General features: G+C 44.6%; 1 pseudogene and 1 gene segment (V, D, J or C); both read right to left on the bottom strand.

The window, feature by feature from the left end:
- Window positions 1–901, bottom strand: part of LOC148149224 (Ig kappa chain V-V region MOPC 21-like) — a 194,294-nt gene extending 193,393 nt beyond the window's left edge. Inside the window, 2 exon segments of the V gene segment in view lie at window positions 340–646; window positions 833–901. Coding sequence covers window positions 340–646; window positions 833–881 — 356 coding nt within the window.
- LOC148149223 (centrosome-associated protein 350-like) overlaps window positions 1–22,217 on the bottom strand; it is a 758,453-nt pseudogene that overhangs the window by 598,166 nt on the left and 138,070 nt on the right.

The following is a 22,217-nucleotide window of genomic DNA, read 5'->3' as shown; positions in this document are numbered from 1 at the left end:
AGAGCTCACATCAAACTCTGCCCCGTGTCTGTCACACTGAGACTGGCAGGAGGCTCCTCACTGATTTCACTCCATGCTGCAGGAACGGGACCACAGGCTGCAAATGGACAGAGCTCTTCCACACGGTGAGTAAAACTGACTGACTTATATCTTGCTGCTTAAAGGGGGCAATGGAACTAAAGAAATACAGCTGGACACCCTGTTAGAGACAGTGCTCCTCAATCAACCATTTCATTCACCGCAGCTCCCCACTAACACCTTCAACAATTCAGCAACTGTATTTTAGAAAGTTTAAGTATTGTAAAGGTTTACTTACTCAGTCTGAGTTGGTTCCTTTACCAAACGTAAGGTAAGCTCTGACTTTGCATACAGTAATAATCAGCAACATCCTCATTCTGAACGTTGCTGATTGTCAGGGTGAAGTATGTGCTGGACACCTCTCTCCCAGTGAATCGCTCGGAGACCCCTGTGAATCGAGTTGTTGCATCGTAGATCAGGAGAGAGGGTTTCTGTCCTTCCCGCTGCTGGTACCATTCAACATCATCACTAGCATCCTCACTGGATTTACAGGTGATGATTGCAGTCTGGCCCAGTCCCACTGACAGCACCGGGGGAGACTGGGTCATGATGATGTCCCCACTGATACCTGAGGGGTCAGAGAGAAACACAGTGAAGTCAGAACTGTCACAGAAAGAGCCTGTCAAATGAGAGATTGTTGGAGACACTGAGCATTCCTCTGGTTTCAGCATTTTCCCTTCAATCACAAGTCAGTGGAATTGGAGTGAAATGGAGAGCAGCTAAAGATTCAAGGTGGAAGGAGAGAGATTTGTACCTGCGACACAGAATGCCAGGGGCCAGATCAGCTGGATGTGTGAAATCATGGTGTGTGCTCCTGTCCCTGTGCCTGGTTCCTGATAAACTCTCCCTTCACTGGGCTCTGCTTTATAAAGCTGCAGCCTGTGAGAGTCTGACTGGGTGTTCCTCAGTATGTAAATGACATCAGGCAGAGAGAGCCACGTCAGCCCCTCACATTGCCTGTTTTTCTGTCTCTCTCTCGTCCTTCCCTACTTCCTCCATCTCTTTTCACTTTTACCTCTTTCTCACTTTTTGCTTGAATATATTCCTGTCGCTCATTGACTTACTCCCTCTTTTTCTGATTATCTCCCTTTCTTTCTGTGTTGGTTGCTCTCTTTCCATCCCTTATCTTCCATTCCTCTCCTTCATTTATCTTTCCACCTGTTATCTCACTCATTTTCTCCTTGTACCCTCAATCTCTCATTACTCCACTGTCTCTTTGTCTCACTCCTTCCCTCTGGTCACTCTCTAACTGATCTCTATAGCAGGCGTTATTCCAGGATAATGGAACACTGAGTTTTGGGGCAGCAGTTAAATGCCTCACACTCTCTCACTCAACCTCACAATGTGCACTTGCTCTCTCTCCCTCCCTCTGTCCCTCTCTCTCTCTCTTTCTCTCTCTCTGTCTTCTGTCCCTCTCTCAATTGGAAACTCAATGACATGAACAGCATTTAACAAGTCTGTGCTGGTCATCAATGATCTAACAACACTAATCCAGCTTGCCATTGAGGGAGAGGATCAGCCATGATCATATTGAATGACAGAGCAGCCTCACAGGGCCAATCCCGAACCCTAACCCTAACCCTAACCCTAACCCTAACACTGACACTACTCCTGCTCCCTGTTTCTATCTTTTTCTGTCTGTGTTATCTTTAATCTCTGCCCTTGGATATTGATCCCTCTACGCATGGAAAAATTGCCTTCCTGTCCACTCTATCTCTGCCCCTCATAATCTTATAGCCTTTTATCAGATCCGCTCTCAACCTTCACTGCTCCAAATGAAACAATCCCAGCCTTTCAAATCCTTCCTCATAGCTCAGACCCTCCAGGCCAGGCAGCATCCTGGGAAATCTGCTCTGCCCCCTCTCGAGTACAGTCACATCCTTCCCAGAATGTGGCGACCAAAACCTACCTGTCTGTCTCTCTCTCTCTCTCTCTTTCACTGATTCTCATTACTCTTTGTCTCATACCTACTCTGTCTCTTTCTCTCTCTCTCCTCTCTCTCAGTCACACTGTCTCATACCCTATCTGGCTCTCTCTATATCTCTATTCTTCAACACCACTATCTCTATCTCCCTCTCTCTCTCCCTCTCACTCACTCTCTCACCCTCTCTCTGTCTTTCCCACAATGTCCCTGTTGATGACAGTTAAATACAGGGTAAATCTCCCTCTGCTCTGCCCCTAATGGATGTTAACCCTTGACCTCAGGAGCATGGCTCTTCCTGGAATAAAGCCCCATTTCCCACACTAACCAGGGTTTGGCCTCTCTCAGGAAGACAGACAGATTCTTGTCAAATGAAGGGCAGTTCTGTGCTGTTGGCCTATTCTCACTGGGGACTGGTTTGGACACAAACCTCATTCCATGAAGGCCCAGCAGAGAGAGGATATCCTCAGGCCATCAGTGTGAACTGGAGGGACAGGACAGGCTCTGGCCCACTGACCCATCCTGTCTTTTCACAACATATTCCAATCCCTTCCCCTCTCCTTCCCCTTCCATAGTCAGGCTCAAGTTTTACTGGAATGAGGGCTGGACCTTCACACAGTTGCATCAGAAAGGAAATGAGCCCCACACTCACCACGGTATCCATGCCCCACTGGACTGTTCAATGGAGACCAGTAAGTATGGAATTCATTCCCACTGGACTCTCCAGTTGGGACCATTAAACATGGACCTCTTTGGCACTGGGCAGTCTAACGGAGACCAATAAATATGGATACATTTCCCACTGAATACTCCAGCAGAGACGAGAAAAAATGCACCTTATTCCTGCTGGCCCTCCAATACAAATCAGGCAAGAAAGGCCTACATTTCATTGAATACTTCAGTGCAGACCAGTAAATATGAATCAGCTTCAAACTTGGACCCTCCAATAGAGACCATTAAACATGCAACTTCTTACAACTAGACCCTCCAACAGACCCATTGAACATGGATCACATTGCCAGAACAAGTTTGGAACTTCAGAATGAGGAGCAGGAATAGGTAATTCAGCCCTCTGAGCCCGTTTGCTGTTTAACATGATCATGGCTGATCTTATCCTCATCTCCATTTTCCAGACTACTCCCTATTGCCCTTCATCCTGCTTTTAATCAGAAAGGTATCTGTTTCTTTGTTGAATCTGTGGAATGATTCTGCCTCCACTGCGCTCTGGGGCAGTGACTTACACAGAATTCCAGCACGCTGAGAGAAATAGTTAGAATAGAACAGAATCCCTGCAGTATGTAAACAGGCCACTCAGTGCAACAAGTCCACATTGCCCCTTCATAGAACATTCCACCCAGACCCATCCCCCACCCTTTTTCTGTAACCCTACATGTTCCATGACTAATGAACCTAGCCTACAATTAACTGGACACTATGGGTAAATTAGCATGGCCAACCCTTCTAATGTGTACATCGTTAGACAGTGGGAGGAAACAGGAGCAGACAGCTGAAACCCATGCAGCAAGGGGGAGAATGTGCAAACACCACACAGTTGCCCAGGGTGGGATCGAACCTAGGTCCCTGGCACTGTGAGACAGCAGTGCTAATTACTGCATCACTGTGCCACCTGTAGTTTCCCCTCATTCCAGTGTTGAACCAAGCTCCTATCACTCTGTATCTATGACCTATTGTTCGAGACTGGCCCACAAGAGAGAACATCTGTTCCATGTCTGAACCCTATCAATCCCCTTTAGCATCTTATATAGCTCACTCAGATCCCCACCTCATGGGACTGATTTCCAGTGAGTACAGGCCCAAGCTATTCAACCGTTCCTGTACGACAGCCCTTTCATCCCGGGAATCAGTCTGGTGAACATCCTCTGAACTGCATCCAGTGCCACCATATCCTTTATCAAGTAAGGAGACCAAAACTGGACACAATGCTTCAGATGTGGTCTCACCAATGCCTCATAGAATTGTAACAACATTTCTTTATTTCTGTAATCCAGTCCTTTTATAATAAATACCAAGATTCCAATTGCTGCAAGAAATGCCAACATTCCAATTCCATTGGAATCAATTGGAACCTCCAACAGATTCCATAAAAATGGGCTTCCATCCCACTGGAATGTCCAATGGACAGCAGTGAGCATGGGCCTCTTTCCCACTGGACCCTCCAATATCGAAGCCTCAAACCCCACATCCTCTCCATCACATAGGTCTCTTATTTCAATATCCACAACATTGTTTGTGTCTGCACTACATCAGCCCCTTGACCACGGAAACCCTAATTCCTGCTCATCCCACCTCCAAACTCCATGATTCCGATGTTCTTTCCCAGCTTCCTCCATCTATGCTCCAGAAATTTCAAATTTTCTGAAATGGAGTGGTCCCTTCCCTGTCTCACACCAAGGAAGAGATGGACAAATTTTATATTGTTCATGAGTTGAAATGTTTGGAGAGTGGGTGTGGTCAGAATTGATCAAACTGATGATGGCTCCTGCTGTTGAATATCCTGTTGGCAAGCTCCAGCCTTTTACACACAGAATGGCTCCATGGAACTATACCTCATCTTCAAGTGCCCCTCAGGAGGGGAGAGGGAATGTTCAGGGTCCTGAGCTCCATTTCCCAGCCCAGGCAGTTTGCCTCCCAATGAATGAATGAAGTGCCAATTTAAAACCCAGTCTCTGCTGTGGACCGAGGTCGACAAGAGGCAACTGGAGATTGAGCTGAAAAGGAAAGATTTGCTGGGTTATGGAGAGAGAGGGGGGCAGTGGGACTAATTGGATCACTCACAGACATGATGGGCTGAATGGCCTCCCCCTGTGCTAGGGGGAGCAGATTTAGGACTGAATTGAGAAGGAACTTCTTCACCCAGAGGGTTGTGAATCTATAGAATTCTCTGCCCAGCGAAGTGGTTGAGGTTTCCTCAGTAAATGTTTTTAAAACTAAGACAGGCAATTTTTTTGAACAGTAAATGAATTAAGTAAATGAATTGAGGGGGTGGGTAGGGGGAGCTGAGACCATGAAAAGATCAGCCATGATCTTACTGAATGGTGGAGCGAGCTCGAGGGGCCAGATAGCCAACTCCTGCTCCTAGCCCTTATGTTCTTATGTGCTGTCAGATTCCAGGGAGTGTAGACGGTTCACAGTTTTCTCCCGTCTCAGTCACAAACGTCCAGCTGCTCTGAGCTCCTTCTTTCACTTCCTCTCTTGGTGAAGTTTCAACCTTGCGATCTGACAGCCTTTGCAGTTATTTTTTACACTGGGGCTTTCTGCTGTGGTCAGAATCTCTAATAATAAGTGTCCAATCAGTGACAATCACAACAGCTAAGAGCAGTCAGGACTGAGGAGTCAGGCTCACTGTGAAACACATTGGGAAGATCAAAGCCATCCTCTTCAGCTCCCGGCACAAACTCCATCCCTCTCCCTGAGCACTGTCTGCTGCTCAACCAGACTCTTTACAAAAACAGAATATCTCAGCAGGTCTGGTCGCATCTGGGGAAAGAAATCAGAGTTAACCTTTCAGGTCGAGTGACTCTTCCTCAGAACAGTTCTGAGAAGGTTCACTTGTCCCAAAATGTTAACTCTGCTTTCTTTCCACAAATGGTGCCAGATCTATTGAGCTTTTCCAGCTTTTGTTCCTCATTTACAGCATCTGCAGCTTTTTCAGCTTTTATTTACTATCAGACTCCTTCCGATCTTGGCCTCATCTTTGAGGCTGATCTGAGCCCCAAATCCTCCACATCACAGAGATCACTCACTGAAAATCCCAGCCGTTGCTTTGGGACTCCAAACGTGATCATTCTAATGTTGTCCTGGGCCACATCTCAGCCACTGCTCTCTGTTAACTTCAGCTCATCCCAAACTCTGCTGCCTGTATCCAAACTCGCACCAAATCCCATCCCATCCCTCACCGTCCTCACTGACCTACATTGGCTCCCCCTCCAACAACACCTCGATTTTCAAATTCTCATCCTTGTTCTCAAACCCTCCCCGTCCTTCTATCCTCCCTATCTCTGTAATCTCCTCCTAGCTGCCTCACTCAGTGTGGTCAGCAATCTTGGATACATGGCTCTCTGTTTCTTCATCTATGTCACTGAGAAATATTGTGAAAAGCTGAGTTCCCAGCACAGAGACCTAGGGACACCACTATTCACATCTTGCTCATTGGCGAGCACACACATTATCCCTCCTCTCTGTCTCCTACCTCCACACTAATTCCTGAAAAAAGGCAATTGCTTTTCTCTAGTTCAATATATTTCCATGTTGCCGAACAGTTTCTCAAACATTGGGACTAGGAGCAGGAGTAGGCCATTCAGCCCTTCAAACCTGTTCCACCATTCAATATGATCACAGCTGATCATTCAACTCTGTTGCATGTCCCTGCTTTCTCCCCACAACCTTTGATCCCTTTCATCCGAAGAGCTATATTTAGCTTTTTCTGGTAAACATTTAATGGTTTAGGGTCAACTGCTGTCAAAGACAGAAACTTCCACTGGCTTCCAACTCACTGGATGAAAAACTTTCTACCTCTGCCCTAAATGGCCTTTCCCATATCCTTAAGTTGTAATCCTTGATTCTGGACTCCCCTGTCATTAGGAACATCCTGCCTTGTCCTGTTAGGATTTTGTAGTTTTCAATGTGACTCCCCTCAATCTTCTAACCTCCAGTAAATATAATCCTAACTGATCCAATTTCTCCTCAGATCTAAGTGCTGTCATTCCAGGATTCAGTCTGGAAAACCTTCGCTGCCCTCCCTCCACAGCCAGAACATCCTTCCTCAGATAAATAGACCAAAACTGCACACAATACAATCATAAAATCAGACAGTACGGAAGAGGCCCTTTGGCTCATTGAAACTGTACTAGCCAAACCACGCTAAACCTACACTCATCCCACTTTCCAACACAAGGGCCATAGCTTTAAATGTTATGAACTTTTAAGTGTTCATCCAAGTACTTTTTAAAGGTTGTGAGATTTGCCACCTCACCTACCTTCCCAACAATGCAAACCAAACCGGAACAGCCTTTGAGTGAAAACCTGCTCTTCAAATCCCCTCTAAAGCCCCTGTCTTTCCCATTGAATGTGTGCCAACTCCAAGTAAAGGGAACAGCTGCTTTCTATTAAATCTGCCCATTCCCCTCATACCCTTATATACCTCTATCAGGTCCAAAAAATCCAACCCGAGCTTATTAAGCCTCTCTTCATCGCTGAAATGCTTCATGGTCACTATCCTCTACACCCCCTCCAGTACAATCCCATCCTTCCGATCGCGTGGTGACCTGAACTGTGGCCTAACCAAAGTTCTGTACAGCTCCAACATATCTTCCCTGGTCTAGTCATCTGTACCTGAAATGATAAAAGCAAGTGTCCCATATGACTTCATAAATACCTTATTCACCTGTTACATCTTCCAAAGTTCAACAATTCACATTTATCAGGGGTAAGTTCCATCTGACTCTTATCTGCCCATCTGACCAATCCAGTTAGATCCTCCTGTAACCCAAGACCTTCTTCCTCACTGTTAACCATCTGCCAAACCTTGTGTCATCTACAAACTCAGTCATCATCCACTCACCCCCACCCCTCACCTCTCACATTCTCATCTTCATTGTTTCAATATATCCTGAACAATAAGGGACCCAGCACTGATCCCTGTGGTATCCCACTGCACAGTGGGCCCAGTCACACAAATAACTTTCTGCCTCCACCCACTGTCTCCTGTCACTGAACCAGTTTTGATTTGAATATTCCAGGTGTGGTCTCACTAAGGCCCCATATAATTACAGCAAGATATCCCTGTTCCTGCGCTCAAATCCTCTCACTATAAAGGTAACACATATCATTTACCTTCTTCACTGCCTGCTGCACCTGCACACTGACTTTCAGTGACTGGCATACATGAACACCCAAATCTTATTGCACCTCCCCATTCCCAATCTATTCCATTTAGATAATAATGTGCCTTCCTGGTTTTGCTACTAAACTGGTTAATCTCACATTTAACTGCCACTCACTTAACATCTCTAAATCACACTGAGGTATCTCTGCATCCTCCTCACAGCTCCCCCTCGCACCCAGCTTTGTGTCATCTGCAAATTTGGAGATATTACTCTTAAGTTCCCTCTCTGAACCATGAACAAATACTGTGAATAGCTGGATCCAGGCCTGTGGTACCCTTTCAGAAAAAGACCAGTTTATTTTTACGCTTCGTTTCCTGCCTGCCAACCAGTTCTCTATCCATGTCAGTACACTGTTCCCAGTCCCATGAGTCTTAATTTTATATGCTGATCTCTTCTGTCGGACTTATTAAAAGCCTTCTGAAAATTCCAGATAAACCACATCTCTTGGCTTCCCCTTGTCAAATTCACTCGTTAAATCCTCAAACAATTCCAGTCCATTTGTTAAGCATGATTTCCCTTTCCACAAACCATGCTGACTCTGTCTAACCCTACCACTGTCTTCCACGTGCTCAGTGATTAAATCTTTCATAATGGACTTGAGTATTTTCCCCAATCCCAAAGTCAGACTGACTGGTCTAAGATGCCCAGTTTTCTCTCTTCCTCCCATTTTAAGTAATGATGATACATTAGCAACTCTCCAGTCACTGGGAACTGTTCCAGAATGTATAGAATCTTGAACGTCAATGTTTCCAAAATGTTTGGACATTTCCTGAAGTAAGCTGAGGTGTAAATTATTGGTCCCTGTGGCTTTATCAGATTTTAATCCCATAAATTTTCTAAAGCCACTTCCCTAATGAAACTAAGTTTCTTCAGTTCTGCTGTCAGTCTCTACCCTGTCATCCCAACACGTTTAGAATGTATTTGAGTTTTCTATTGTGTACAAAGATCCAGAATGCAGCACAGGCAGAAATTTCCTTTGCTCTTGTTGTTAGCGGTACTTTCAAAAAATCAATTTTGGATAAGAATGACACACTACCTATCCTATCAATACAATCTCCTGACCGGGAAATAGGTACAAATCCATCTTTGTGACTACATTCACTTTCCTACAGTATACACAGAATCTAATTGAAATGTTTGGTTTCAGAACCAACACTACAAGACAACTCCAATTATTCTTACAGTTCAATCAGGGTACCCTCTTTAGTTTATGATCAGTAATTTGCTGATTTTTAGGTGGTTAGAATCATCCCCTGATCCCTGGTTCTGCCACTAGATTTATTTTAAAATGTCAAGTGAAAGAGACAGTAGACAGGTGTTTCAGGGCAAAATAATCTCTGTGTTTATTCAATATAAAAGGTAAGTATAATACAAGAACAAATACATATGTAATAAACAGTGAAATTAACACTATCAATTATACAGAGATCAGTAATTAAATACACTGTCAAATTAAACACAGGTTATACACTACTAGAAGCTTGAGTTGAAAAGTGAGGCAGTGGAAAAGCACTGCAGGTCAGGCAGCATCTGAGGAGCAGGAGAATCAATGTTTCGGGCATAAGCCCTTCATCAGGAATGTTGTGGGGGGATGTGAGCTGAGAGATAAATAGGACGGTGGGGTTGGGAGTGGGGAGAAGGTAGCTGGGAAGGTGATGGATAGGGGCAGATGGAGAGGTGATAATGATAGGTCGGAGTGGAGTGTGGCATGGGAAGGATGATGGATAGGTCAGAAAGTTCAAGAGGGCGGTATCGAGTTTGGGGGTCGGATCTAGGGTGAGATGGGGGCAGGGGAGATAAGGAAACTGGTTAAATTGACAATGATGCCACATGGTTGGAGGGTCCCATGGCGCAAGATGAGGCATTCTCCCTCCAGGCAGCAGGTGGCTTGGATTTAGCTGTGGAGGGACCCCAGGGACTGCATGTACTTGGCAGAGTTGGAGGGATTTGAACTGGCCGGTCACAGGGCAGTGGGATTGTTTGGTGTGTGTGTGTCCCAGAAATATTCCCTGAAATGTGCTGTAAGTCCTCCGGCCCTACATTCCTGATGAAGGGCTTCTGTCCAAAACATCGATTCTCCTGCTCCTCGGATGCTGCCTGACCTGCTGTGCTTTTCCAGTGCCTCACTTTCCAACTCTGATCTCCAGCATCTGCAGTCCTCACTCTCTACTGTTAGAAGTGAAACAGTTTTAATCACAGAAACTTTAATCAGGCTCCCTACCCTTGGGGTCCCAATACACTGTCACTACCCACCATCCCCTCCCTGTGAGCTCAGAGGGAAACTTTGGGGTCTCAGGATTTTCAGCTCAACACTAAGGAAAATACAGGTTTAAAATGTGTCCTGTTGGTGAGGTTCTCGCCATCAGTTCTCTTGGCTCAGGACAGGCCTGTCTCTGGAAGCTCTTGTTCAGATAGCGTTTGGTTGGTGTTCCTGCTCTCGGGTGTCCTCTGTTGCGATGATGCTCTTGGTTTGGTTTCTGGATGCAGCTTCTCTGTTCAGCCTCTGTGGTTCTTGGTTCTGAAGCTGCTTGTTGGGGCTTGCTGAAGCTGTTCCTGCAGAAACTTGTTGTTGAAAAGGCTCACCCGCAGATTAGGGCTGGCTGTTATACAGACTGTGTGCCCCGTTATCTCCCCTCAGATCTGTGTTGGCCAATGTGTTTCTGGTGTTCCCTTTGGGGTCAGTTGAATGCCCAATGTCTCTGTGAATGAATATTGATTGTGTTGAATGTCTAGTATCTGTGTCAGTTCCAAAATGTCTGTGTTAGTAGGCCGAGGTGTAAAAGTGAGGTTCAGTCTGGAGAATGATTTCTGGTTGGTGTCTCTTTAAGGGTTGAGGTGTGAACTGGAATTCCACGCAGAACAATGATTCCAGGCAGCCATCTCCGTGTCTCTGTGTATTCCCAGAGCTCAGCCCAGCTGCCTCTTTATTTTTAAAAGGTTTTTAAAAATCCAGAGTTTTAGATGATAGGGATTTTTGCTCAATCCTACATGGGAGAACTCCAATTACTCTGACAGTTCGATCGATTTATTCTCCAACAAATATTGAGCTTTCTTTGTTACCTTGGCTTGGTTCTCTGGTCTTAACCAAAATGTGTTTTGTTTTCTTGGGTCTGAATTACCTACATTCATATTGTGTTCAATTTTTTTTTTAATTTCAAAAAGAAACTTTATTCATAAAATTATTTGGATCTCTATACAATTGGTCATGCCATTCTTGTGCACACATTACATTGCTTTACATACAGACATCAACATTTATTTTTCCTGTATACAAGTCTGTACATTTACTATCCAGCTCTTCTACTGAGGCGTCAGTGGAGCCCATTTGACTGCGTGGGCCCCCTGTTCTTCTTAGGTAGGCAGATGTTACACGGTGGTCTTTCCCCACCGCGCCTTGGCAGCAGCTGTCCCAAGCTTCAGCGCGTCCCTCAACACGTAATCCTGGACCTTGGAATGTGCCAGTCCGCAGCACTCAGACAGGGTCAGCTCCTTCAGCTGGAAGATCAACAGGTTTCAGACCGCTCAGAGAGCGTCGTGGTCAATTAATGTGGAACACCCAAGTGTATCTTTCAAAGACCATGTATCAGTGCAGAATGTGGCCATTCAGCCCATCAAGTCTGCTCTCCCATTGGGCCACAGTTGATTTGTTTGTTAATCCCATTCTCCTGCTTTCTCTCTGTTACCCTTGATTCTCTTACTAATCAAGAATCCATCTATCTCTACACTCAATGACTTGGCATCCACAGCACTCTGCAGCAATGATTAATCCACAGATTAACCACTCTCTGGATGAAGAAACTCCTCCTCATGTCAGTTTCAAAGGGTGGTCCCTTCACTCTGAGGCTGTGCCATCAGGTCCTAATCTCTCTGCCAAGTGGAAACATCTTCTCCATGTCTCCTCTATCCAGGCCTCTCAGTATACTGTATGTTTCACTGAGATTCTCCCTCATCCTTCCAAACTCCGTCAAGTACAGACCGAGTACAGGCCTCAACCACTCCTCACACAAACCTTTTTGTATTCTCTGAGCAATCTCACTCTGTCCCTCTGTTGATCTTTCTCCAGATGCAAAAATACAGTGTCTGAATTCTGTAATATCTCTGAGTTTGTTCACCTCATAGGAGGAAGTTCACTTTGGGAATTGTCCAATTGTCTTTGGCTCTCACACTTTCTCTCATCTCCTCCTTCATTATACTCAGTACTTGACACACCTGTACACGACGGAATGATTCCTCAAAAACTGGGAGAGGTAAAAAGGATGCTGCTTTCATCACGGGTTTACCTACAACCTCATGAGTTTTTTTATCTATTCATTTTTTTGGAATATGGGCATCACTGGTTGGCCAGCATTTATTGCTCATCCCTCGTCGTTCTTGAGAAGGTGGTGGGGAGCTGTTGTGGGTTGACTGACAATGCCATTAGGGAGGGAATTCTAGGATTTGGACTCAGCAGCAGTGAAGGAACGCAATGTATTTCCAAGTCAAGATGGTGAGTGACTTGGAGGGAACTTGAACGTGGTGGTGTTCTCATAGGTCTGCTGTCCTTGTCCTTCCAGATTGAAGTGTTTGGAAGGTGCTGTCTAAGGATCTTTGGTGAATTTCTGCAGTGCATCTTATAGATAGTACACACTGCTGCTACTGAGCATCAGTGATCGAGGGCATGGTTGCATGTGGATGCAGTGCCTATCAAGCAGTCTGCTTTGTCCTGGATGGTATTAAGCTTCTTGAGTGTTGTTGGGGGCTGCATTCATCCAGGCAAGTGGGGAATATTCCATCACACTCATGGCTTGTGCCTCGTAGATGGTGGACAGGCTTTCAGGAGTCAGAAGGTGAAGTATTTATCACAGTATTCCTAGACTTTGATTTGCTTTTAAAGCCACAGTGTTTATTTGGTGAGTCCAGTTGAGTTTCTGATCAATGGTAGTTCCCAGGACGTTGATAGTGGGGGACTCAGTGATGGTAACACCACTGAATGTCAAGGGGCGGTTAGATTGTCTCTTATTGGTGATCGTCATATCTGGCATTGGTGTGACATGAATGTTACTTGCCACTTGTCATCCCAAGCCTAGATATTATCCAGATCTTATTGCATTTGGACACAGACTGTTTCAATATCTGAGGAGTCACAAATTATACTGAACATTGTGCAATCATCAGTGAACATTTCCACTTCTGATCTTATGAGGAAAGGTCATTGATGAAGCAGCTGAAGATAGTTGCACCTAGAACATTACCTGAGAAGCTCCTCCAGAGATGTCCTGGAGCTGAGATGACTGACCTCTAACAACCATGATCATCTTCCTATGTGTCAGGTCTGATGCTAACCACTGCAGTGTTTTCCCCCAATATCATTTGATTCCAGTTTTGTTCGAGCCTCCAACCGTTTCTTGACATCACATGGAATGAATTGAATTGGCTGAAGACTGGTATCTGTAACAATGGGGAACACTGCAGGAAGCCAAGATAGATCATCCACTCGACACTTCCGACTGAAGATTGCTACGAAAGCTTCAGCCTTATCTTTTGCATTGCTGTGCTGGGCCCTTCCATCATTGAGAATGGGGATATTTGTGGAGCATCCTCCTCTAGTAAGATGTTTGATCATCCACCACCACTCACAACTGGAAAAAACAGGGCTGCAGAGCTTAGACCTGATCCATTGGTTGTGGGATTGTTTAATTCTGTCTATCACTTGCTGATTATGCTTTTTAGAATGCAAGAAGTCCTGCTTGGTGGCTGCACTAGGTTGACACCTCATCTTGCTGCATGCCTGGTGCTGCTCCAGGCATGCCCTCCTGAATTCTCCACTGAACCAGGGTTGATCCCCTGGTTTGATTGTAATGGTTGAGTGGGGGAATACACTGGGCCATGAGATTTCAGATTGTGCAGGAGCACAATTCTGCTGCTGTTGATGACTCACAGTACCTCATGGATGCCCAGTTGTGAGTTGTGAGATCGGTTGTAAATCTGTCCCAGTTAGCACTGTGATAGTACAGCACAACACGATGGGGGTCCATGAGGGGGTATCCACTTCCTCATCAGCGCTCCATTCTGAAGATAATAATACTCTGAAACTCCTCCAGCCTCGACCTCAGTATGAGCTGACTGTGCTCATTTATTTCATTCAGGATCTGCTTTTTGGATCTGCTGTAATTAGTGACATCATACCAAACACTCCACCTGGATTATCTTCACCCTTTCAGAAAGATTCAGCGATCCTTTCACTTGCCTGTGGTGTCACATCAGCCCTTATTGATGGGTTTTGTTTAACCATTGCCCTGGTTACCTCACACGAAGGAGAGAGACCAGGAACCTGTTCCTGTCATTGTTCTGTTTCTTGGCCCTTCTTTGGACATTCTGTAATTATCGGGGAAATTACTGCCTTTAGTCCTGACAAATCATTCCCCAGAAGGAAATCGACTTCCTCAACAGAGAATGTTTTCCCCACTCCAACAATTACTTCTCCTGATAACCAATCACATTCCAGTTGTACCTTTCAGAATGGAAGTGGAATATATTCTCCACCAATCCCATTGATTAATACCTTAGCTCCCATCGAGCTCTGTGGTGAGAAAATTAATTCTTTCTCCAGTAAAAGTGACTGTGTTGCCCTTGTATCTCTCAGTTTGATTCTGGGTTTAGCTGAAGAAAAAGGAGTCACCATTCCTTTTGATAAAAATCCTGTCCACCTCTCATCTATCTTACAACTTCCTTTACTAACGACAGAATTCACCTCTGGCCTTTTTGTTATAGTTACAGCTACAACCTGCTCCGTGGGATTATCTGTTTGTGTTCCCTTCTCTGACTTATTTTTACAAACTCTTATAAATCCTCTGGGTCTACTTCACAACTTCCAACATTCCAAACGTACATGGCCCACCTTATTCCCAGAGAAACATTTCAGCTTCTGATCATCACTTCCACCTTCAGCAATTTCCTTCTTAATCTGAGGAGGGGTTCTCGGGCTGTTCCCTACTGTCCATTCTCTCCCCTGGCTACCTGCCTTCCTTAGACTCTCCCAATTTTCATTTTTCTCCCATTTCTGGGCCTGATGGGAAAAAGGTTTCTGACTTCTCCACCTCCTGATGCTGCTTGGCTTGTTGTGCTCTTCCAGCCTCCTGTTTGTCTACTTTGGATTCCAGCATCTGCAGGGTTTTGGCTTTAACTAAGTGTAAGATCATTAGCCATTCTAGCTGCTTGTCTTACTGTCATTCTCCTTCAGTCTTCTCCAAGGGAAGGAAGTTTTAAATTCTTCTCAAAGAATAATTTCTCCGAGAGCATTATAAGTATTCTCAGCCTTTAATGCTCTTGTCCACCTGACAACATTATTTTGTTGAACTCTCTCAAAATCAGTAGAGGTTTGTCCAGGTTGTTTCTGTAAGTTCTGAAACATCTGTCTGTGTGTTTCCAGGACTAACTCATATGTGCTTTTCACCTTTTCACTTCCTCGTGATCCTGAGAACGTTCCTCTGACAGGGATGTAGAAACCTCTTGTGCTTCCCAAGTTCATTTTTTCATGGGCAAGCTCCATTTATTTTCCCACCTCGCTTGTGTTGCTATCTTCATAAAAGACATGGAACATGTTTCCACATCTTTCTCTTCATAGTTATAGAGTCAAACAGCAAACAAACAGGCCCCTCTGCCCATCATGTCGATGCTGATCAGTAAACACCAAACTGCACTAATCCCATTTAACTGCACTTGGTCCATAACCTTCCATGCCCTGGCATTTTATGCTCATCTGGATGTTTTTTAAATGTTGTGAGAGGAGCTGCCTCCACCACCTTCTCAGGCAGCACATTCCATATTTCTACCACCCTCTGGAAAAAAAGCATTCTTAAATCCCCTCTAAAACACATTTTATTCACCTTAAGCTTATGCTCTCTGGTCTTTGACATGTCTGCCGTGGGGAAAAGATTCTCACAATTGACCTTGTCTGTGCCTCTCAGAATTCTGAATATCTCAATCAGACTCCCCCACCACTCCCCCCTCCCCCCTCCCCCCCAGAGAAAACAAAACCAGCCTATCCAGTCTCTCCTAATAAGTAAGACTGTCCATCCCAGAGAACATCCTGGTGAATCTCCTCTCCACCCTCTCCAGTGCAGTCATGTCCTTCCAACAGTGTCATGACCAGAACTGTACACAGTATTCCAGATATGGCCTAACCAATGTTCTGTAAAATAACAACAAGAATTTCTTCTTCCGATATTCTACACCCTGGCTAATGATGGCAAGCATCCCATGTGCCTTCTTCACCACCCTGTCTAGCTGTGCTGATACCTTCCGTGATCGATGGAGATGTACACTAAGGTCCCTTTGTTCCTCAATACTCCCAAGGCACATAAGAACATAAGAACTAGGAGCAGGAGTAGGCCACCTGGCCCTTTGAGCCTGCTCCACCATGCAATAAGATGTTTTTGTGGACTCAGCTCCACTTACCTGCGCTCTCACCATATCCCTTAATTCCTTTATTGTTAAAAAAAATCTTAGCTTTAAAAACATTTACTGAAGTAGCATCAACAACTTCGCAGGACAAGGAATTTCATAGATTCATGACCCTTTGGGTGACGAAGTTCCTTCTCAATTCAGTCCTAAATCTGCTCCCCTAATTTTCAGGCTAAACCCTTTTGTTTTAGTTTCACCTGCCAGTGGAAACATCCTCTCTACTCTGTCTTATCTATTCTCTTCATAATTGTATATGTTTCTATAAGACCCCCTCTCATTCTTCTAAGTTCCAATGAATATAGCCGTGTCTTATCAGTCTCTCCTCATAAGCCAACCCCCTCAACACTGAAATCAACCTGGTGAACCTTCTCTGTACACCCTCTAATGCCAGTACATCCTTTCTCAAGTAAGGAGACCAAAACTGCATACAGTACTCCAGGTGCAGCCTCACCAGCACTCTGCACAGCTTCAGCATAACCTCCCTGCTTTTTAAATTCAATCCCTTTAGCAATGAAGGACAAAATTCCATTTGCCTTCCTAATTCCTTGTTGTACCCGGAGACCACTCTCTGTGATTCATGCACAAGGACACCAAGGCACATGCCTTTCATTATGTATATCCCTCCCTTATTAGACCTCCCAAGTTGGATCACCTCACACTTATCAGGATTAAATTCCACCTGCCATTGCTCTGCCCAATTTACCAGCTGATCAATATCAGACTGTAGCCTAAGACCCAGTAATCCAAGATGCAGCAGAGAAGGACGCTTCAGACCGAGTTCATCTGCTCCGTCTGTTTCCTTTTCTTGTTTTTCTTCCACCTTTACTTCTTTTCTTTTGTGTTTTTCTTTTGTCCTTCTCTCTTATTTTCTCTCCCGGCCACAACTCCCAACCTCAGACACCTGGCCTCTAACCAGTGCAGCCCCACTGATGCGGCCTCTCAGTTTGGTGTGGCAGTGTCCTGACCTGGCAGGGAGACCTCTCAGCCCGGTGAGGCAGTCTGATGGTCTGACATGGTGGCGTCTCAGCTCAACAAGGCAGACTGTCGGTCCGACATGGTGGCCTGTCAGTTCGATGTGGTGGCCTCTCAGACCTACGTGCTAGACTGTCCCTCTAGTGTGATGGACTCTTGGCCTAGTGTGGCGATCTCTCAGTGATCCAATATGGTTGTCTCTTGGCCCACAGGGTAGTCTTTTGCTGTATTTGGTGGTCTCTCGGCTCAGCACGGCCTTAGCATGGTCTTCCGGTCTCGAGGTGATGACTCAAAATATGATCCCATGGTAGCTAAGTGCTTAAGAAAGACTGTAATGATTGAACTTCCAGATTTATTTCTTTATTTTCTTCTTAAAACTAAAAAGGTCTGGAACATATAACTTTTAATTTTATTCTTTCTTTTTACCTTGTTCTTAAGATTCTGTACCTCCATCCTTGTACCTAAGATGGCACTGTGCAAGGTGACATGACACACTTTTCACTGTCCTCCTATACTTTTGTACGCGAGTACACGTGACAATATAATAAAAGTCAAATCAATATCAACAACACCACCAATTTATGTGGCATCTGAAAGCTTTTTAATTATTCAATCACAGTCAATTCACTAATGTACATTACAAACAGAAAGGGTCCCAGTCCCAATCCCTGTCACACACCACTGGTCACAAGCTTCCAATCACAAAGACAACCTTCCACCATCAATCTTTGCCTCATATTTGGAAGCCACTTTTGGATCCAATTTGCTGACTTGCCTTGGATCCCACGGGCTCTGACCATCTGGACCAGCCTTCCATGCGGAGCCTTTGTCAAACGAATCAATACTGGCATCCCTACCTCTCCAAGTATTGCTTAATCCTGTACTTCAGGATTTTTTTCTAATAATTTCCCTCACACTGACATCAGACTAACTGGTCTGGAATTGCCTGGCCTATCCCTGCTGCCCTTCTTGAATAAAGGAACCACATTGACAATCCTCCAATCTGGCACCTCACCTGTGGCCAGTGAAGTATTAATCAAGGAAAAGGCAATCAAACTTTAAAGACAATGAAATGAAAAATACAGTTAAGTTACATCTAAAGATTCGATAGAGAAATGAGCCGCTTCTCCTTGTTTTTTGAGTACTATAAAGCAATAATAATAGAATAGAAAGAATTTTAGTTTGCTGTGTTTTGAAATCTATTGAATTTGTATTTTCTGTCAGTGTGTTTTATTTCATCTTCATTTATTTTTGTCAGGAGGTCTTATTACTAAATCTAAATCATCAGCATTGTGCGCTTATGCTCCACAGATGCTGCAGGCCAACTTCATTTCTTCAGCAGTTTCTGTTTGTGTTGCAGTCTGAGATCTGTGTTGTCTAATAATACCAGCAGTTGGGATGGGAATAGTTGGCTAGCACCATGACTGTCACTCTAATTAGAAATTGGCACTTCATATTTGATGAATCCAACAAACCCTTACACTGTTTTCACATCTGTCAGTCACCACATCACTGCTACCGCTCCTACCTTTCCAGAATCCAAGCAAATCCTTTTGCTCTCAGTGTGTGACTTATATACTTAACTTGGTCATTTTTAATTGCAAACTTTCTGGTTCAGCTTAATGACTCTTTCTTTCTTGTTCAGCGCCTGACAAGCTACGCCCAGCAGGCCACTAGATGATGATTGTGGTCAGCAATGCTTTGTATCTAGAATAGACCACTTTCTCCCCATATCCTTCTCACTCACACTCTCAACTGATTACCCAGGCATCATGGCAGATCGCCGTGTTTGAGGAGAAATTGACTTGAAATTGAATCAGCTGTTGATATTTCATGCAGCCATTCAATTGAACAACAAGTATATTTACATTGAAGTTAATAAATTATGCATGCATAATAATTGGACAGAATGATGCATTAAACTTTGTGGCATTTGAGGGATATAACTTTTGCAGTTTGTCAAGAGTGCCAGTTCATAAGGTGCACGTTACAACAAAATTTGCTGCACATCTTTTATAATGGACTCCAGTATTTCCCTCACGACTGATGTCAAGCTAACCGGTCTACAAAAATCACTGTGTTCTCTCTGCCTCTCTTCTTAAATAGTGGGGTTATGTTAGCCACCCTCCAATCCATAGAAACTGCTCCAGAGTCTAGAATTCTGAAAGGTGACCACGAGTGCATCTATTCTTTCTAGTACCACTTTTTAAAGTATTCTGAAGTGAGGGGATCCGGCTGCCAAAGATATTTCATGGCTCCTCTTTGCCCTCCTATTTTTTAAGCACCTCCCCACACTTTCTGTACTCCTGAAGGGCCTCCCCTGTGTTTGATGCTCTGTACCTGACATATAATTCCTTCTTTTTCTTTCTCAAACTATCCATATCCCTTGACATCCAGGATCCCAGGAGTTGCTGCCCTTGCCTTTCTTTCTGAGCTGGCCCTGAATTCTCACTGTCTCACATTAAAAAGCTTCCCACTTTCCAAATGTAGACTGACCTGCAAGTAGCTGCTCCCAGTCTATGTTTGCCAGATCCTGTCTTATGTCATTGAAATTGGCCTTGCCTCAATTTATATACACTTAATTTCTGCACTAAACTTATTCCTTTCCATAAAAGCTATGAAACTTACAAAGTTGTGTTCACTATCTCCAAAATGCTCACCCATTGACTTTTCAGCCATTTGACCGGCTTCATTACCTCTGATTGAGTCCAGCACTGCTTATCTTTAGTCACAGGGGACAATCTATGTAGTGACACTTAAAGCTCTCCTGAATAGATTTTAAAAATTCCACCATTCACACAAAGGCAATGCCTGTTCATGGTAGAGAAGTTGAAATTCCCTACTAATATAATTCTATTCCACTCACACCTCTCTGTGATTTGCTGACATATCTGCTCCTCTCTCTCCAACTGACTATTGGGAGGCCTGTAGTATAATCCCAGAAAGTGATTGACCTTTTCGTATTTCTAACTCTACCCAGATGGCCTCATTTGAAGAGGCTTCCAAGAAATGCAGTGATGGCCTCCTTTATCAATAATGCAAAACACCCACGTCTCTTACATCCCCTCTATCCCACCTGAGACTTTTCTACCCTGGAATGTTGAGCTGCCAGTCCTATCTTTCTTCAATCATGTCTCAGCAATTGCAACAATATGATATTCCCACGTGCTGGTCAATGCTCTCAGTTCATATTTCAATGAGATTACCTCTCATTCTTCTAAACTCCAGGGATCAGATTCCAAACCTGTTTGACCTTTGTCCATAAGACAATCGCTCCGTACCAGGAATCAGTCAAGGGAACTATCTCTGAACTACTTCCAATGCAGCTCCTGTCCTTTCTTCAAAAGGAGCCTGATACTGGACACCATACTCCAGATGTGCTCTCACCAAGCCCCTAACCCTAACCCCTGTACAGCTGCAGTAAAACGTCACTGCTTTTAGATTGTATTCCCTTTACAAGGAGCACCAACACTCCATCAGCCTCCTGATTCACTTGCTGTAGCTGCGTACTAACTTTGTGATTCATGTCCCCCACAATTCACTCCATCTGCCCAATATTTCTCCAAAGCCCATGGACCCCGTCACTGGGAAATAGTCATTTGTGACTAGAATAATGACACATCTCTGAGAATCACATTAATAACCATCTTTATTGAAGCTTTCATGAGTTCTGTGTTATTGACACAATGCTGTGGTTTGGGCTTTGCTGTCTGTGCAAACCATCTGTAATGTCTTTGCTGCAATGTTTCACATTTCCATCATCAAACTCATACTCCAAATATCCCGTCATTATTCTCCATGGCTGAAGAATATGGCCCTGGCTGATCCTTTCCCTGCAGCAAGGGATCCAGTTGGAATCGATATTTGAGAGGATCAGGTCCAGTCCAGATCCAGATCTCAGTTTTGGGAATGTGCCGGAATGCTGGATCAGAGGGACTGGATTTCCTTCAGAATTGGGAAAATGTAACAATGAGAATCCAGTCAGACAGGGCTTTGTCGTGGAGGGAGGGAGGGAGGGGGATGTCGGTGCTGGGCACAATAAACCAGCTCATGGTGTCCAAGAGGCCAAGTGGTTTCTGGTTAGAAACTGAAGTTTCTGCAGCTTCTCCTAGCTTCCAGCTCCATCATTAAATCAGGAGCAGTTTCAAAAGAGGAACCCCATTTCTCATCAACACACACTGACACCATCAACAGAACAGAAGGAATAGGAACAACAGCAGGCCATTCAGCCCCTCCAGCCTGCTCCATTAAACTCCAGGGAATAATCTCCCAGTCGATTCCGTCTGGCCTCATCAGAGAATCCCCCAATGTCAGAAACCAGTCTCACGAATCCTTTCTGCACTCCTTCCAGATAGATTTTGGGTGAGTATATCCTTCCATGGGGAAGGAAATCGAAACTGGACCCAGTGCTGCAGGTGTGGCCTCACCAAGGTCTGACATAATTGGAATAAGACTCCTTCCCTCAGACATGGCCAACAGCTGGCTGCCAGTCACTGACTCCCTCTCAGTCACTCTTTCAGTCTCTCTCTCTCTTCCCACCTCTCTCTCTCCCTCCCTCTTTCTATCTCTCTCTCTCTCCCTCCTCCCTCCTTCTCTCTTTGTATCTCACTATCTCCCATTCCCTCTCTTTGTCTTTGCCTCACCCCATCTCTCCCTCTCCCTCTCTCTCCGTCTTGCTGCTGACTTTACCTCTGAAGGGATTCTCTGGGGGTCAGTGTTTAATCAAAAGGGCTGCGTATCAGTATATTTTCGATGCTGTCGAGTTTATGAGCAAGGAAATTCAGAAGGGGATTCAGGATCCATTCTTTGATGTCAGACAATGATGCCTATCCCTGTGGGTCAGACTGTGATGCTGTTGTTTGCTGGCACTGACACTATGATATTGATTGTAATGTCCC

The sequence above is a fragment of the Chiloscyllium plagiosum genome, unplaced genomic scaffold (assembly GCF_037043375.1).
Source record: "Chiloscyllium plagiosum isolate Xiang-an unplaced genomic scaffold, Cpla_swu_hap1 HiC_scaffold_9, whole genome shotgun sequence".
NCBI classification, from domain to species: Eukaryota; Metazoa; Chordata; class Chondrichthyes; order Orectolobiformes; family Hemiscylliidae; genus Chiloscyllium; species Chiloscyllium plagiosum.
This window is presented reverse-complemented; position numbering and strand designations above follow the sequence as displayed.